This window comes from Odocoileus virginianus, chromosome 23, assembly GCF_023699985.2.
Source record: "Odocoileus virginianus isolate 20LAN1187 ecotype Illinois chromosome 23, Ovbor_1.2, whole genome shotgun sequence".
NCBI classification, from domain to species: domain Eukaryota; kingdom Metazoa; phylum Chordata; class Mammalia; order Artiodactyla; family Cervidae; genus Odocoileus; species Odocoileus virginianus.
The window spans coordinates 49,893,367-49,912,167 of record NC_069696.1 but is presented as its reverse complement, the minus strand read 5'-3'; the positions used below and the strand labels follow the sequence as shown (position 1 = coordinate 49,912,167).

General features: G+C 38.9%; 2 protein-coding genes across 16 annotated transcripts in view; one reads left to right on the top strand and one right to left on the bottom strand.

Moving 5' to 3' along the window:
- GARIN6 (golgi associated RAB2 interactor family member 6) overlaps window positions 1–16,229 on the top strand; it is a 37,607-nt gene extending 21,378 nt beyond the window's left edge. Inside the window, 2 exon segments of the mRNA XM_070454158.1 lie at window positions 15,539–15,844; window positions 15,847–16,229. Coding sequence (XP_070310259.1) covers window positions 15,539–15,844; window positions 15,847–16,229 — 689 coding nt within the window.
- ANKS1B (ankyrin repeat and sterile alpha motif domain containing 1B) overlaps window positions 1–18,801 on the bottom strand; it is a 1,083,120-nt gene that overhangs the window by 787,366 nt on the left and 276,953 nt on the right. The gene's annotated exons all lie outside the window — the stretch shown is intronic.

The window sequence follows — 18,801 nt, the reverse complement described above, 5'->3', positions numbered from 1 at the left end:
CTAGAGCCTTTGACTGTGTGGATCACAATAAACTGTGGAAAATTCTGAAAGAGATGGGAATACCAGGCCACCTTACCTGCCTCCTGAGAAACCTGTATGCAGGTCAAGGTCAAGAAGCAACAGTTAAAACTGGACATGGAACAACAGACTGGTTCCAAATCAAGAAAGGAGTACATCAAGGCTGAATATTGTCCCCCTGCTTATTTAACTTATATGCAGAGTAGATCACATGAAATTCCAGGCTGGATGAAGCACAGGCTGGAATCAAGATTGCTGGGAGAAATATCAATAACCTCAGATATGCAGATGACATCGCCCTTATGGCAGAAAGTGAAGAACAACTAAAGAGCCTCTTGATGAAAGCGAAAGAGGAGAGTGAAAAAGTTGGCTTAAAACTCAACATTAAGAAAACGGAGATCATGGCATCCAGTCCCATCACTTCATGGTAATTAGATGGGGAAACAATGGAAACAGTGAGAGCCTTTGTTTTGGGGGGCTCCAAAATCACTGCAGATGGTGACTACAGCCATGAAATTAAAAGACTCTTGCTTGCTCCTTGGAAGAAAAGCTATGACCAACCTAGACAACACATTAAAAAGCAGAGACAATACTTTATGGACAAACGTCCATGTAGTCAAAGCTATGGTTTTTCCAGTAGTCATATATGGATGTAAGAGTTGGACTATAAAGAAAGCTGAGCACCAAAGAATTGATGCTTTTGAACTGTGGTATAGGAGAAGACTCTTGAGAGTCTCTTGGACTGCATGGAGATCCAACCAGTCAATCTTAAAAGAAATCAGTCCTGACTATTCATTGGAAGGACTGATGCTGAAGCTGAAACCCCAATACTTTGACCACCTGATGCAAAGAACTGACTCATTTGAAAAGACTCTGATGCTGGGAAAGATTGAAGGTGGGAGGAAAATGGGATGACAGAGGATGGGATGGTTGAATGGCATCACCAACTCAGTGGACATGAATTTGAGTAAGCTCTGGGAGTTGGTGATGGACACAGAAGCCTGGCATGATGCAGTCCATGGGATTGCCGAGTCAGACACAACTGAGTGACTGAACTGAACTGATATGTGCATGTGTATATGCATAGATATATGTGTATATATACATAGTCATAAAACTTGCACAGCAAAAAATGCAAAAATTCATCAAAATGGTTCTGTTTTGAACAATATGTCAATAATGTTTCCCTTATTTTTCTGCTATTCTGAAATAGCATATAATACTTTCAGTAATCAAAAACTGAACATATATATTATAGAATACTAACTTACAAGTCAAGGAACAAAATATAACTCCTTCCATAGTACTGAGATTTCTCTGATCTAGCCCTGCATGTATGTGTGCGTGCTAAGTCGCTTCAGTTGTGTCCGACTCTTTGCAATCTTATGAAGTGTATTTCGCCAGGCTCCTCTATCCATGGGAATTCTGCAGGCAAGAATACTGGTGTGGGTTGCCATGCCCTCCTCCATGGGATCTTCCCGACCCAGGGATGGAACCCACGTCTCTTATGTCTCCTGCATTGGCAGGTGGGTTCTGTACCACTAGCATCACCTGGGAAGCCTGAATCTACCCCTATAGGCAATCAAACCTTCTTGACAATTTGGTGTTCTGCTTGGGTAGTCTGTCTTTATTAATACATATGAACACAGATGCATGCTTAATATAATTAGGTAGGAGCACACAGAAGATTTTTAATGTAAATTAAATCAAGTAAATTCTTGCTTAAAATCCTCTGATGGTTTTTCATTTGAATTAGAATAGTCAAAAAAAGTCAAAACTTTTTACCAAGATTTACCAAGCTCAAAATTTGGCCCCTAGCTCTTTGACCTCAACCTCTAACCCTTTCCCTAACTCACTCTAGGGCAGCCCTCTGCCCTGGGACTGAAAGTGAACTGACATTTCATTTTGCCTGACACAGATCTTCACATGGCTAGCCTCTTCCTATCATTAGGTCTCAATTCAAATGGCACCTTTCCAGGGAGGCCTGCCTCGACTATGCAATCTAATTTTCCGTTATCAAAACTTATCTATTTGTTTACTTGCTATTGTCTCCCTTACTAAAATGCAAACTTTTTACCACTGTATCCTCATCACTTAAAATATATTCAATATATAGGAAAAAAACAGTTAATATGTTAAAAAGGTAATTACCCTTGAACAGGAGTGATAAGGGATAATTACCCTTTAACAGGAGTGATAAGAACAGTAGCTGTTCCTGGTACCAATTTTGGCTTAGGACTCTACAAATAAACACAGTTTACCGTCTTACCAATTTCTGGCAGTAATGTAGCTGATATAAATTAATACTGATACATATACAAATAAAAATACTTCTGAATAAGACCAAGACATGAAGAAACATTCACAGGAGAGGATAAGACTATAGGAGTTTTGTTGATTTACAGACAGTAGGGAATAAGAGAAGGGATGGGAATTTGAGTTCAATGAGAGCAATAAAAAGATGAGAGCTTGAGTGATGATAGGTGACCTAAGTGGTGGCTGAGGCATGATGATATTAATCCAGAAAGTCTCCTTGCAGAGGGTGAATACTGGGTTCCGTGCTCTAGCATACAGTATGCCAGGCAGCTTCTTACCCAGATAACCCTCAAAGGAATGGCTGCAAGTAAAAGCATTTATACTCCTCAATTAAAAGATTCTTTCTTTAAGTCTATTAAACTGCTTTATTGACTGCATTATGATACAAACATGAAAAAGGAACTATTTAGAAAGATGTACATTATTTCTTATAGTCTATAAGATTCAGGTTCATCCAAATGCTGGATGATGACCAATGTCCCCAGAATTTATACTGTCATGAGTTCCAGTGTCAAGGTATCATAGAAATATTTAAAACTAGGAAAAACAAAATCATTTTTAAAAATCCAGTGGCTCAGTGGTAAAGAATATGCCTGCCAATGCAGGAGACACAGGAGATGGGAGTTCAATCCCTGGGTGGGGAAAATCTCTGAAAGGAAGCAGTGGCAACCCACTCCAGTATTCTAAACCCCATGGACAGAGGAGCCTGGATGGCTAGTCCATGGGGTGGCAAAGTGAGACATAACTTAGCGACTGAGCAGCAGCAGCAAAGATGAAATATTCAAGAATATATTTTAAAGTGACTACATAAAGGGAAAAAGAACTGTGAAAACAAGTTAGAATTAAGAAACTGTAACATGCATGTTAAAACATTACTATGAACTAAAATTCTGAAACCAAAAGAAAGAATTGGCAAGTCATTTGATATTATCTTTTCTGATTTTTTTCTTTTCTAATTTTTGAGGCAGAAAGAAAATGATCTCCAAAAGAAGCACTTCTGATATGCCAAGTCATTTTTGAGGCTAGTTTAACCATGCAAGAACCATCTGAGTATGTACAATATCATTGTATATGGTTGAAGAAATCAAGGCATTAAAATGAATCAGCTTTATTAACTGTATCTGAGAATTTATATAAAAATAGTTGTCTTTGAAATGTCCTGACCTAAGGAAATGTAAACCTTATATTAAGAACTGAAATATATTAATATATATTGGTTTCTAAATATTTTTCTGTCACAACACATGTTGCTATACACAAAACAATTTAAGAGTAAATTACAAACTTAATTATCATAAAGTGATAAGCCCCTGAAATAATACACTTTTAACGTATTTTAGGTAGCCAGCTGTCCACTTGTTGCAATGAAAAATGACTCATCAAAGGTATATAACATTCTATAATTTCTTCTCCACATTCAGGTGACAGTGACAAATTGCTCAAGCTTCCACCTTGCATTCCTATCATCACCATATGTTTGAAAAATCAATATACCACTTGCGGTCAAAGATTACAAATACAGCCTACACTTCACATTTGTGGATTGCAAGTAGAACCTACAGCTCTTTTTTTTCTTCTCCATCTACCTTACCATTTTCCTTTCATCATTACCCACCTATTATTTCCTTTCCCTTTCACTTGTTCTCTTCATAGAGTTGTATGCATCCCCTTCATGATACATACCAACCCCAGCCCCTTAGAAGTAATTTTTTACTCACTTTTCCAATACGTTAAGCTACTGTAGCAAGAGGCTGCAGGGGCTGACTAACACAAATTAGGCCGAGTGCAAAACCATCTCGGAAAACTGGACTTGGTAAGGAGCAGGATAACAGGGGGACGAGGCACATGGAAAAGGGCATGTCATGGCCCAGCCGGAGCAGAGCTGGATTGCAGTCTCACGGAAGAGTTGTGGTGCCTTATCACACCTAGGCACAAACATGCCAGAAATATAAAAAAGAGAAGGCTGGTGATGCCTTCATTTTCTTATGGTCGTTTCTCCCTTCCAGTGTAAAATATGCTGCTCATCCATAGGATGTAAAAAGATAGTGGACACCACTTTTCTTTTAACAAGTTCCCTTATAATTCCTATTAATTTTGTCTGTTTTCAGAATGTAGAAGCCTAATAAGTAGGACCAAATCTCAGTTGCACCAGGAATCAAAGTAAGTAATGAAAGTCCTTCTAGGAGTTCATTCAAATTAAATAGAACTTTATTTTTACTAGTACGGTAACTGTAAGAAGTACAGTGGATAAAGTATTTGTTGAAAGATACAGAAAAGAATGGAACATTTTACTAATGAACACTCAATGGAGTTATCATTTGCCTTTTTTTGCATTATTCACATTTACTTATAAATGGGTTATTAATTCATCCTTTTAAAAATATTTGATTCATTGAATAGTGCATAAAACAAAAACTGCATACATCCATTAGATAAAATAAAGGCTAATGTTTTATGTTAGGTTTTCTGTAGGCACTTGACACTGATCAACTCATTTAATTCTCACAATACAATTTATGGAATCATCCTCATTTTACAAATGTGGAAATTGAGGCTGATTCAAAGAAGCTGGCTATATTCTTAGCAAGTTATCAAGAGAGAATTAGAATTCAGATCACCAAAATGAATGCTTTTTATACCATTCTAGCTTATCTCCCTATAAGGAAGATACCAAGAAAAATTCAGAATTTAATTAGCATAGCTGGAGTGCCTACTATATGCAAGGCATAAAGCAGAGTGTGCTGAAGCATAAACATTTGTTAAACACAGACACTGCCTTCAGGCAGCTTACAACATATAACAGTAGAAATTGGGAATAAACTCTGAATATTCATTAGAAGGACTGATGCTGAAGCTGAAGCTCCAATACTTTGGCCACCTGATGAAAAGAACTGACTCACTGGAAAGGACCCTGATGCTGGGAAAGATTGAAGGTAGGAGGAGAAGAAGAGGGTGAAAGAGGATGAGATGGTTGGATGGCATCACCAACTTGATGGACATGAGTCTGAGCAAACTCCAGGAGATAGGGAAGGATAGGAAAGCCTGGCATGCTGCAGTCCATGGGGTCACAAAGACTCAGACACGACTGAGCAACTGTCCTACAAATATATATATATATATACATATAATCATAATAAAAGGGAGAGATCCACAGATGTAAAAAATAAGTTATCTGAATATTAAGAGAAAGATTTCTGGCAGGTGAGGACTGACTAAACCTTTAGGAAGGAAAAAGCATTCGAGTTGGGCCTTAACTTCGATAGAATTAATAGTTTTGCACCAACTAGTTGCTCACTAACACTTGGAAGAAGTACCCAAATCACATACCACAGAGGGTACACATCTCATTTAGAATTTAGCTTCTAAAAGTCCAGAGTGGTTCTATACCAACTGTAATGTGGTTTCAGTTGCTGAGAAATGTGTTTAAGTTGAACATCTAAAATTATTTCTGTGAAATTGCGCTTTGAGTTTGAAAGTTTAGAAACTGGCACATCAGAGACTTGTTACCTAGGGAGTACACATTTTTTGCCTTCTTTTAATAAGTTTCCATTTTTCTGCACAGGATAAAACATTTTATCACCTGAAAATATTTCCAAGTAGACCCATATTGATATGGATTTCACTATCAGTAGTAGGGGTTCTAATTTTTTTTATTCCATAGTTCAGTGGTCAGTAAACTTCAGCAAAAATCCAGACAACAGCCTGTTTTCATAAATAAGGCTTTTATTTAATAAATTGCAACAGAGATCATACAATATCATATATGACTACTGGAAAAACCATAGCCTTGACTAGACAGACCTTTGTTGACAAAGTAATGTCTCCGCTTTCTAACATGCTGTCTAGGTTGGTCATAATTTTCCTTCCAAGGAGTGTCTTTTAATTTCATGGCTGCAGTCACCATCTGCAGTGATTTTGGAGCCCAGAAAAATAAAACTAGCCACTGTTTCCACTGTTTCCCCATCTATTTGCTATGAAGTACTGGATGCCATGATCTTAGTTTTCTGAATGTTGAGCTTTAAGCCAACTTTTTCACTCTCCTCTTTCACTTTCATCAAGAGGCTCTTTAGTTCTTCTTCACTTTCTGCCATAAGGGTGGTGTCATCCACCATCACATATCACATATCCTTCTCTGACTCTGACCCTCCATCCTTTTTCTTATAAGGACAATTGTGCTTACATTGGGTCCACATGGATAATCCAGGGTATCTCCCCACCTCAGGATCTTTAACTTAATCACATCTGCAAAGTCCCTTTGCCATGTAAGGTCATCACATAATCATAGGTTGTAAAGGTTAGAATTTGGAGGAGGGAATTAATCTGTCTACTACAGCCATGTTCATTATTAGCCAAATTCTGTTTCAAATATTTAACCATATTTTGTGACCAAAACCATGCAAAAAAAAAAAAGAAAAGAAATGGAAAGCAAAGTGGTTGTCTGAGGATGCTTTACAAAAAGCTGAGAAAAGAAATGCAAAAGGGAAGGAAGAAAGGAAAAGATACACCCAACCGTCCGCAGAGCTCGAGAGTAAAGCAAGGAGACATAAGAAAGCCTTCCTAAGTGACCAATGCAAAGAAACAGAGGAAAACAACAGAATGGGAAAGACTAGAGATGTCTTCAAGAAAATTGGAGATACCCATCTCTGTCATGCAAAGATGAGCATGATAAAGGATAGAAATGGTAAGGACCTAACAGGAGCAGAAAAGGTGACAAGAATACACAGAACTATACAAAAACATCTTAGTGACCCAAATAACATGATGGTACGGTCACCCACCTAGAGCCAGACATCCTGGTGAGTAAATTCAAGTGGGCCTTCGGAAGCTTTACTAGAAACAAAACTTGTGGAGATGATGGAATTCAAGTTGTGCTATTTAAAATCCTAAAAGATGACATATTGAGTGTTGCACTCAATACGTCAGCAAATCTGGAAACCTCAGCAGTGGCCACAGGACTGGAAAAGGTCAGTTTTCATTCCAATCCCAAAGAAGGGCAATGCCAGAGAACGTTCCAACTACTGTACAACTGAAATTCCATGGTAGCTCTGAAATTCCCTGGTAGCTCAGCTAGTAAAGAATCCACCTGCAATGCAGGATATCCTGGTTCAATCCTTGTGTAAGGGAGTACCCCTGGAGAAGGGATAGGCTACCCACTCCAGTATTCTTGGGCTTCCCTGATGGCTCAGATGGTAAAGAATCACCTGCAATGTGGAAGACCTGGTTTCAATCCCTGGGTTGGGAAGATTCCCTGGAGGGGCAGGCATGGCAACACACACTCCAATATTCTTGCCCAGAGAAACCCCATGGACAGAGGAGCCTTGTGGGCTACAGTACATGGGGTCACAAAGAGTCAGACACAACTAAGCAACTAAGCACCATACAACTGCACTCATTTAACATGCTAGCAAGGTCATGCTCAAAATCCTTCAGCCTAGGCTTCAGCAGTATGTGAAACAAGAACTTCAGATGTAGAAGCTGGGTTCAGAAAAGGCAGAGGAACCAGAGATCAAACTGCCAACATTTGTTGGATCATGGAGAAAGCAAAGGAGTTCCAGAAAAACATCTACTTCTGCTTCATTGACTATGTTAAAGCTTTTGACTGGGTGGATCACAACAAACTGTGGAAAATTCTTAAAGATATGGAAATACCAGACCACCTTATTTGTCTCCTGAGAAACCTGTATGCAGGTCAAGAAGCAACAAGTAGGACTGGACATGGGACAACAGACTGGTTCAAAATTGGGAAAGGAGAATGACAAGCCTGTATATTGTTACCCTGCTTATCTAACATCTATGCAGAGTACATCATGTGAAATGCTGAGCTGGATGAATCACAAGCTGGAATCAAGATTGCCAGGAGAAATATCTACAACTTCAAATATGCAGAAGATACCACTCTAATGTCAGAAAATGAAGAACTAAAGAGCCTTTTGTAGAGAGTGAAAGAGGAAAGTAAAAAGAAACTGGCCTAAAACTCAACATTCAAAAACTAAGATTATAACATCTGGTCCCATCACTTCATGGCAAATAGAAGGGAGAAAAGTGGAAAGAGTGAAAAATCTTATTTTCTTGGGCTCCAAAATCACAGTGAACATTGACTGCAGCCATGAAATTAAAAGAACCTTGCCTCTTGGAAGAAGAGCTATGAAAAACCTAGACAGTGTATTAAAAAGCAGAGACATTACTTTGCCAACAAAGCTCCATCTAGTCAAAGCTATGGTTTTTCCAGCAGTCATATATGGATGTGAGAGTTTGACCATAAAGAAGGCTGAGCACAGAAGAACTGAAGCTTTTGAACTGTGGTATTGGAGAAGACTCTTGAAAGTCCATTGTACTTCAAGGAGATCAAACCAGTCAATCCTAAAGGAAATCAACCCTGAATATTCACTGTAAGGACTGATGCTGAACTGAAGTTCCAACACCTTGGCCATATGATGCATAGAGTACACTCATTGGAAAAGACTCTGATGCTGGGAAGGACTGAGGGCAGGAAGAGAAGGTGGTAGCGGAGGGTGAGATGGTTAGATGGCATCCCACTCCAGTACTCTTGCCTGGAAAATCCCATGGATGGAGAAGCCTGGTAGGTTACAGTTCATGGGGTTACAGGAGTTGGACACGACTGAGTGACTTCACTTTCACTTTTCCAACTCAATAGACATGAATCAGCAAACTCTGGAAGATAGTGATGGACAGAGGAGCCTGGCATTCTGCATTCCATGGGGCTGCAAAGAGTTAGACGCAACTTAGCAACTGAACAAAAAGAAAGCACTGCTCCCACTGAATGCTCACCTTACTGAACTAACAGTTTTATCATTTCCTTATTTCAAGTATTAGTTCTTTTAAAAGTTTTGGCAAGAGAAAATTTAGCAGAAGAATAAGATTATGGATTGTATCACAAATTCTCAGAGCTGTTAATATCTGAGTAATGTCTTAAGTCATTATTATTGTTTGGAATATTCCCAATGTATGTAGTAATTTTATTACAGGAGGGAAAGTTGAACCCCTATCACAAAAGCATAACTATTCTGGAGTTGAAAGATACCTAAAGGATCATCTCAATTTCAGGGATAACAAATACAGGATCTTCCTGACCCAGGGATCAAATTCCAGTCTCCTGCATTGCAGGCAGACACTTTACCATCTGAGCCACCAGGGAAGCCCCATAGAAGGCCCAGGAGGTTAAATTCTGATAATTTACCTCAATCTCTTATGGAGAGGAGAAGGAACATAAATTTACTGTAAGAATGTCTAACTGTATAGAAAGCTAAGAGCTTCTGCATTCACATAAAAAATTATTTAAAAGTTTCTATTGAAACATAGTTTATTTACAATGTTATGCCATTCTTTGCTGTATATATCAAAGTGACTCCTTATACATATATACATTATTTTTTATATTCTTTTCCAGAATGATTTATCATAGGACATTGAATATAGTTGCCTGTGCTATACATTAGGACCTTATTTTATCCATTCTAAAAATAATTGTTTGCATCTACCAACCCCAGTCCATCCCTCTCCCTCTTCCCTCCACCTGGACAACCACAAGTTTGTTCCCTATGTCTATGAGTCTGTTTCTGTTTTGTAGATGGGTTCATTTGTGTCATATTTTAGATGCCACATATAAGTGATATCACACTTAACCTGACACAGGCACACTATGTGACTTACTTCACCAGTATAATAATCTCTAGCTGTATCCATGTTGCTGCAAATGGCATTATTTTGTTCTTCTTAATGTCTGAGTGGTATTCCGTTGCATGTGTATATGATATGTTTGTCCATTCACCTGACGATGGATATTTAGGCTGTTTCCATGTTCTGCCTATTCTGAACAGTGCTGCTAGAATATAAGAGTGTCTATATCTTTTAGTATAAAAACAGGCATATGGATCAATGAAACAGAAAAGAGAGCCAAGAAATAAACCCAAATACCTATGGTCAATTAATCTTTGACAAAGGAGGAAAGAATATAAAAATGGGAAAAAGACCATCTCCTCAACAAGTGGTGCTCAGAAAGTTGGACAGCCACATGTAAATCAATAAAATTAGAACACACTCTCATATCATGTACAAAAATAAACTCAATATAATCTATAAAACATTGAATCACTATGCTACACATATGACACTAGTATAATATTATAAATCAACTAAATTTCTATATAAAAAAGAAAGAGGTCCTACAATGACATTTGCATTCCTAATGTTATTTTAAGGCTTTATTGCATACTTAATAATTGAAATTCAATTAATTGCTTACGATTATTAATAGAAGAAACTTCTACATACTGAGGCATGGGGAAGTCATTCTAGTTTGTACATGATTTAACTTGAATTCTATGTTAACTAAAACAGACTGTGGCCAAACACACATTGCTTTAATCATTAAAGGAAAAAAGAAAAGGTACATTGACTAGAAGTACAGAATGTCCAGGTTAAAAAATAAAAATTAAATGCCTCCTTTCCCAGGACAAAATAAAAAATAAACTCAAAACAGCTTAAAGACTGAAATATAAGACCATAAAACTCCTAGAAGAGCACATAGGCAAAACATTCTCTGGCATTAATCACACCAATGTTTGCATAGGTCAGTCTTCCAAGAATTTATTAATCTTAGGTTCAGGTTGATTTCTTATTTAGCCATCTCAGCTTCTTAACTATTGAAGCAAATACTAAGACAGTTTTCTAAATATCTAGAGGAATTACAGATAAAATTCATTAGACTCAATGAAAATAGACATATTTCCCAGAATGCTACACATAATAGTTATCAGGCCACATAAAAGAGGTTCTACTGTTGCTGGTCTAATGACTGGTTAGGGAAAAATTGTGAAAGTCTTAGGCTCTATAACTAATATTGCTTCTGGTTTCCCTGGAGACAAGGCAATTAGCTCAGTGGTCTAATGGAAGCCTAAGATAAGTAACTTGTAACATATGTGCATGGCATGAAACTGCTTTTAAGAAAATCAGTGTATCTTCACTTTATTTTTTAAAAAGCACCTAAATTAAATTATACTGTATCCAGTGCTACCTATTCCTTTCAACAAATACCAGAATCTCTTGGATAGGTTTGAAAGGCTAGTTTGATTACTAAATATATGTTAGGCTTATTCTTTTTGCTAATTACAGACAGTGTAAACATGAAGTGGAAATTAAAATATAAAGATTTTGGATAGGCTAGTAAGAACTGCTATTGATATGTGACTAGGCCTCTCAATAAATAAAACCATATGATTATCTCAATAGATGCAGAAAAAGCCTTTGACAAAATTCAACATCCATTTATGATTAAAACTCTCCAGAAAGCAGGAATAGAAGGAACATACCTCAACATAATAAAAGCTATATATGACAAACCCACAGCAAGCATTATCCTCAATGGGGAATAATTGAAAGCATTTCCCCTGAAATCAGGAACAAGACAAGAGTGCCCACTCTCACCACTACTATTCAACATAGTTTTGGAAGTGTTGGCCACAGCAATCAGAACAGAAAAAGAAATAAAAGGAATCCAGATAGGAAAAGAAGAAGTGAAACTCTCTCTGTTTGCAGATGACATGATCCTCTACATAGAAAATCCTAAAGACTCTACCAGAAAATTACTAGAGCTAATCAATGAATATAGTAAAGTTGCAGGATATAAAATTAACACACAGAAATCCCTTGTATTCCTATACACTAACAATGAGAAAACAGAAAGAGAAATTAAGGAAACAATACCATTCACCATTGCAACAAAAAGAATAAAATACTTAGGAGTATATCTACCTAAAGAAACAAAAGACCTATACATAGAAAACTATAAAACACTGATAGAAGAAATCAAAGAGGACACAAATAGATGGAGAAATATACTGTGTTCATGGATTGGAAGAATCAATACAGGGAAAATGAGTATACTATCCAAAGCAATCTGTAGATTCAATGCAATTCCTATCAAGCTACCAACGGTATTTTTCACAGAACTAGAACAAATAATTTCACAATTTGTATGGAAATACAAAAAACCTCGAGTAGACAAAGCAATCTTGAGAAAGAAGAATGGAACTGGAGGAATCAACCTGCCTGACTTCAGACTCTACTACAAAGCCACAGTCATCAAGACAGTATGGTACTGGCACAAAGACAGAAATATAGATCAATGGAACAGAATAGAAAGCCCAGAGATAAATCCACGAACCTATGGACACCTTATCTTCGACAAAGGAGGCAAGAATATACAATGGAAAACAGACAACCTCTTTAACAAGTGGTGCTGGGAAAACTGGTCAACCACTTGGAAAAGAATGAAACTAGAACACTTTCTAACATCATACACAAAAATGAATCTCAAAATGCATTAAAGATCTAAATGTAAGACCAGAAACTATAAAACTCCTAGAGGAGAGCTTAGGCAAAACACTCTCTGACACAAATCACAGCAAGATCCTCTATGACCCACATCCCAGAATATTGGAAATAAAAGCAAAAATAAACAAATGGAACCTAATGAAACTTAAAAGCATTTGCACAACAAAGGAAACTATAAGCAAGGTGAAAAGACAGCCCTCAGAATGGGAGAAAATAATAGCAAATGAAGCAACAGACAAAGGATTAATCTCAAAAATATACAAGCAACTCCTCCAGCTCAACTCCAGAAAAATAAATGACCCAATCAAAAAATGGTCCAAAGATCTAAACAAACATTTCTCCAAAGAAGACACACAGATGGCTAACAAACACATGAAAAGATGCTCCACATCACTCATTATCAGAGAAATGCAAATCAAAACCTCGATGAGGTACCATTACATGCCAGTCAGGATGGCTGCTATCCAAAAGTCTACAAGCAATAAATGCTGGAGAGGATGTGGAGAAAAGAGAACCCTCTTACACTGTTGGTGGGAATGCAAACTAGTACAACCACTATGGAGAACAGTGTAGAGATTCCTTAAAAATCTGGAAATAGAACTGCCATATGATCCAGCAATCCCACTTCTGGGCATACACACTGAGATCTGAAAGAGACACATGAACCCCAATGTTCATCGCAGCACTGTTTATAATAGCCAGGACATGGAAGCAACCTAGATGCCCATCAGCAGATGAATGGATAAGGAAGCTGTGGTACATATACACAATGGAATATTGCTCAGCCATTAAGAAGAATACATTTGAATCAGTTCTAAGGAGATGGATAAACCTGGAGCCCATTATACAGAGTGAAGTAAGCCAGAAAGATAAACACCAATACAGTATACTAATGCATATATATGGAATTTAGAAAGATGGTAGCGATAACCTTATATGTAAGACAGGAAAAGAGACACAGATGTATGGAACAGATTTTTGGACTCTATGGGAGAAGGCGAGGGTGGGATGTTCTGAGATAACAGCATCAAAACATGTATATTATCAAGTGTGAAACATATCACCAGTCCAGGTTGGATGCATGAGACAAGTGCTCGGGGCTGGAGCACTGCAAAGACCCAGAGGGAGGGGGTGGGGAGGGAGGTGGGAGTGGGGTTCAGGACAGGGAACACAAATCCATGGCTGATTCATGTCAATGTATGACAAAAACCACTACAATATTATAAAGTAATTAGCCTCCAACTAATAAAGATAAATGGAAAAAAAAGAAAAAAAAAAAAAAAAGAACAAAGTGTTCATATTTCCAGAAATAACCAGACACTTCAATATGAAGGGAAGAAAGTGTTCGTTTTTACTTACAGAACAGACAAAAAACTCAAAAAATATGGCTTTACATGTATATGTATGTGTGTGTTATGTAAATTGTCATTCCAATAAGTATATTTTAATCTTACTGAATTTATAATATTTATAATAGCAAAATTTCTGACTACTTCTTTAATAAGCCAATTTGTGAGTAAAGACAAGAGCATACAAATGATGTTCAAGGCTGTTTCCACTGTACAGTTAGGGTACAGATGTCTAGGGAAAATCTTAGCAACTTGAGGGTAGGTCAAAACATAAAATTTTTGATGGCTGTAAAAATATTTTTAATAAAAGTAGCTTAATTCATCCCATTAATAGAAGTAAATAAGTATCCTAAGAGAAAATAGGAAATATAAAGAAAATAAAAATTACATCATCCAGGGACAAGCACTTTAAACATTAGGTTGAACATATTGCAATTTCATAGCCAAACACACATATGGATGATTTTACATAAATTGGATCACAGGTATAAACCTAGTCTGAAATGTTTGCTTTTATCTTTTCTTAAAAGAATATTACCAGGTATATCTTTTCATTTCAATAAATAAGGAACTACATAATCATTCTTATGGCTTCAGAGTATTCTTTCACAGAATGCTCCATAATCTATTTAACCAAATCCTTATTATAAGATATTAATCTTGTTTATGATTGTTTTTGCCACAATAAACCTTGATAAACATTCTATACATCCAGCTTGTTTACCAACTTGTCCAACTGTCTTTAAGGTAATTTGCCTACAATTAATTCTAATTGTTGGCAGTTAAAAGTGCTGGTTAAGAGAGTATGCATATTTTAAACTCATACCTAACAGAAAGTTTGCCCAACCATTTTGGAAAGCAATTTGTCAGTAAGTATTAAGATCCTTAGATGGGCCCGGGGAGGAGGGAGTGGTGTTCTGAGCTGTGGCAGTGTGGCCTGGTGAGGAGGATGGGTGAAGTAGAGGGGACAGTGATCTGCCCTGAGGGCGGGACGGTTGCATGACATGGACAAGGGTCTGTGTGGTGAGCCCAGGTTACAGTGCGGGAGAGGATAAGAGGGGCCCTCAAGGTAGTTTAGGCTTAGTTGAAGGGTACAGTTTCTAGAGGAGAGATGCAATGGATTATGACTGAATACCAATATCTGTGCACCTAAACATCTGTGCACCTTGACATACTGGGACCCTGATAACCGCACACCTTTATATCTGCACACCCTGACATCTACTGGAGGCCTGGCTTCCGCATGTCCTGACATCTCTGTGCTCTAGGCAGGGCACAGTCAGGGCCAGGAGAAACTGCCTCTAGCACTGAGTAGTCGGTAATCAGCTCCCACACCTTGCCCTCAGGCACTCAGAGGCAAAGTCTGCAGGAGACCACTGTTAGCTCAACTGCTGGAGAGACCAGGGAAACAGGACGCCCTGCGAGGTGTGGTAAGGACGGTGGGAGGAGGCTCCAGGAGCTATCTTGACAAAAGTTACTGAAGAACAGCCAGTGTACATTAGCATACTACACAGCCAAAAGCAGTCTTGCCATGCGTATGTTTAAGACCTCCGTGGGGAAACTGCAGCAACAAGTGTACAAGGGGGAGTACCCTATATTCCAATGTGCACCAGTGTGTGAGAGTGACTTCACACAGGTCAGCAGGAAAGGAGAAGTGATGGATCTGCACAACCGCGCCCGAAAGGTGACTGTGGGCGTCGCTGGCACCAGCCCCCACCTCACACTGCCGGATGTCATGCTGCTGGCCCCACCAGCTGCTACCTGTGACGACTCTAACAGGCCCAGCCCTGCTGCCCGGGAGAGAGGTAAAGAGCTACACAGGTTTTAGAGCTAACCAGGCTGCTTCCCTTAAAGTTCGTAGAGATATCCATTCATAACAGTAAAAAAAAAAAACAGCTCCGCCTGAAGCTTGCCACTGGCCACTCTTTTTACCTTCAGCTGTGTCCCCCTCCAGATAGAGGGGATCTTTTTATTCAGTGGAAAAACCCAATTTATATCCTGAGACCATCAGCAAAGGCTCACAGCAGAATCCGGGCCACCCAAGCTAGGAACATTCTGGACATAACTGGATTTAAGAAAGAGAAGAAGTGCCCAGTGGTAAGTCTCAAAAAGATGGGGCCAGGGTGCTTAGGGAGAATAGCTAAAAGTCCTGCAGAGGCTTTGGTACAGAGGCTCATCTGGAAAATACTCTAATTTTTGGAAGGACTCAAGGCCAAATGAGCCTCATTTGGAGGCCACAGCACACTAAGGAGGTTTCTAGTACTTCTCCAAAGAGTTCCCCAAGGCTGTATTACAGAGATTTGTTAGCTGTCAGCAACTGTTAATTTCATACCCGATATCATATTGCCATCTGCAGCAGGCTGACCACCCAATCTATTCTTGAACATATACTCCAACCCAGGTAGGCGGACAAGTTGCAGAATGTATGTCTCCTCAAGACTACCATGTACTGATTTTTGTATAAATCAGTGACAGTGAGATGTGCATAATTTGTTAGAACCTATCAAAATACTGGTCTTCACAGGTGGTACAGCGGTAAAGAGTCCACCTGCCAATACAGCAGATACAAGAGACACAGGTTCAATCCCTGGGTTAGGAAGATCTCCTGGAATAAGAAATGACAACCTCCCAACCCCCATCAGTATTCTTGCCTGGAAAATTCCATGGCCAGAGGAGCCTGGTGGGCTACAGTCCATGGGGTCACAAAGAGTTGGATACGATTGAGCATACACACACATATATTCAATTATTAAAGCACATATCGCCTGACCAGGAGAAATACTAACAAAAGTGTCTTTTGATGTCACCTAGAGCCAGACATCCTGGAATGTGAAGTCAAGTGGGCCTTAGGAAGAATCACTACGAACAAAGCTAGTGGAGGTGATGGAATTCCAGTTGAGCTATTTCAAATCCTGAAAGATGATGCTGTGAAAGTGCTGCACTCAATATGCCAACAAATTTGGAAAACTCAGCAGTGGCCACAGGACTGGAAAAGGTCAGTTTTCATTCCAATCCCAAAGAAAAGCAATGCCAAAGAATGCTCAAACTACCGCACAATTGTACTCATCTCACACACTAGCAAAGTAATGCTCAAAATTGTCCAAACCAGGCTTCAATAGTCCATGAACCGTGAATTCCAGATGTTCAAGCTGGTTTTAGAAAAGGCAGAGGAATCAGAGATCAAATTGCCAACATCCAATGGATCATCAAAAAAGCAAGAGAGTTCCAGAAAAACATCTATTTCTGCTTTATTGACTATGCCAAAGCCTTTAACTGTGTGGATCATAACAAACTGTGGAAAATTCTTCAAGAGATGGGAATACCAGACCACCTGATCTGCCTCTTGAGAAACCTGTATGCAGGTCAGGAAGCAACAGTTAGAACTGGACATGGAACAACAGACTGGTTCCAAATGGGAAAGGAGTACGTCAAGGCTGTATATTGTCAGCCTGCTTATTTAACTTATATGCAGAGTACATCATGAGAAATGCTGGGCTGGAGGAAGCACAAGCTGGAATCAAGATTGCTGGGAGAAATATCAATCATCTCAGTTATGCAGATGACACCACCCTTATGGCAGAAAGTGAAGAAGAACTAAAGAGCCTCTTGATGAAGTGAAAGAGAGTGAAAAAGTTGGCTTAAAGCTCAATGTTCAGGAAACTAAGATCATGGCATCTGGTCCCATCACTTCATGGCAAATAGATGGGGAAACAGTGGCTGACTTTATTTTTCTGGGCCCCAAAATCACTGCAGATGGTGACTGCAGCCATGAAATTAAAAGACACTTACTCCTTGGAAGGAAAGTTATGACCAACCTAGACAGCATATTAAAAAGCAGAGACATTACTTTGCCAACAAAGATCCATCTAGTCAAGGCTATGGTTTTTCCAGTGGTCATGTATGGATGTGACAGTTTGACTGTGAAGAAAGCTGAGCGCCGAAGAATTGATGAACTGTGGTGTCAGAGAAGACTCTTGAGAGTCCCTTGGACTGCAAGGAGATGCAACCAGTCCATCCTAAAGGAGATCAGTCCTGGGTGTTCATTGGAAGGACTGATGTTGAAGCTGAAACTCCAATACTTTGGCCACCTGATGCAAAGAGCTGACTCACTGGAAAAGGCCCTGATGCTGGAAAAGATTGAGGACAGGAGAAGAAGGGGACGACAGAGGATGAGATGGTTGGATGGCATCACTGACTCGATGGACATGGGTTTGGGTGAACTCTGGGAGTTGGTGATGGACAGGGAGGCCTGGCATGCTGCCATTCATGGGGTTGCAAAGAGTCAGACATGACTGAGTGACTGAACTGAACTGAACTCAGCACACACACACATACATCAAATTATTAAAGTACATATCACCTGATCAGGAGAAATACTAACAAAAGTGTATTTTAATAAGTATTCTCACTGACAGAAACTGTCCCAGCAAAACTGGAGTGGTCACTGTAGAGATACTGTAGGAGAACTTCTTGCATCAAATGGCAGAGTAGAGTTGAAAGCTCAAAATTCTTACTATAAGCTCTTGTTGTTTAGCTACAGAAAGAGAAGGAAGCCATTTTACTGGCATCACTTTCTTTACTTGTCTTCCCCTAGGCAAATGCTACTTTTTTCTATGGAAAGAATCAAGATTGAGTGAGCATTCAAAGCCTTTACATACACCTTGATGAGTTTAGAGCCACTTAGTATGATTATGCTGGGGAGGATGTAAATAACAGGCAGAGGCAGAAGTGAAATGCTATGGAAGCCAGGGAGCCAGAGTGAGAG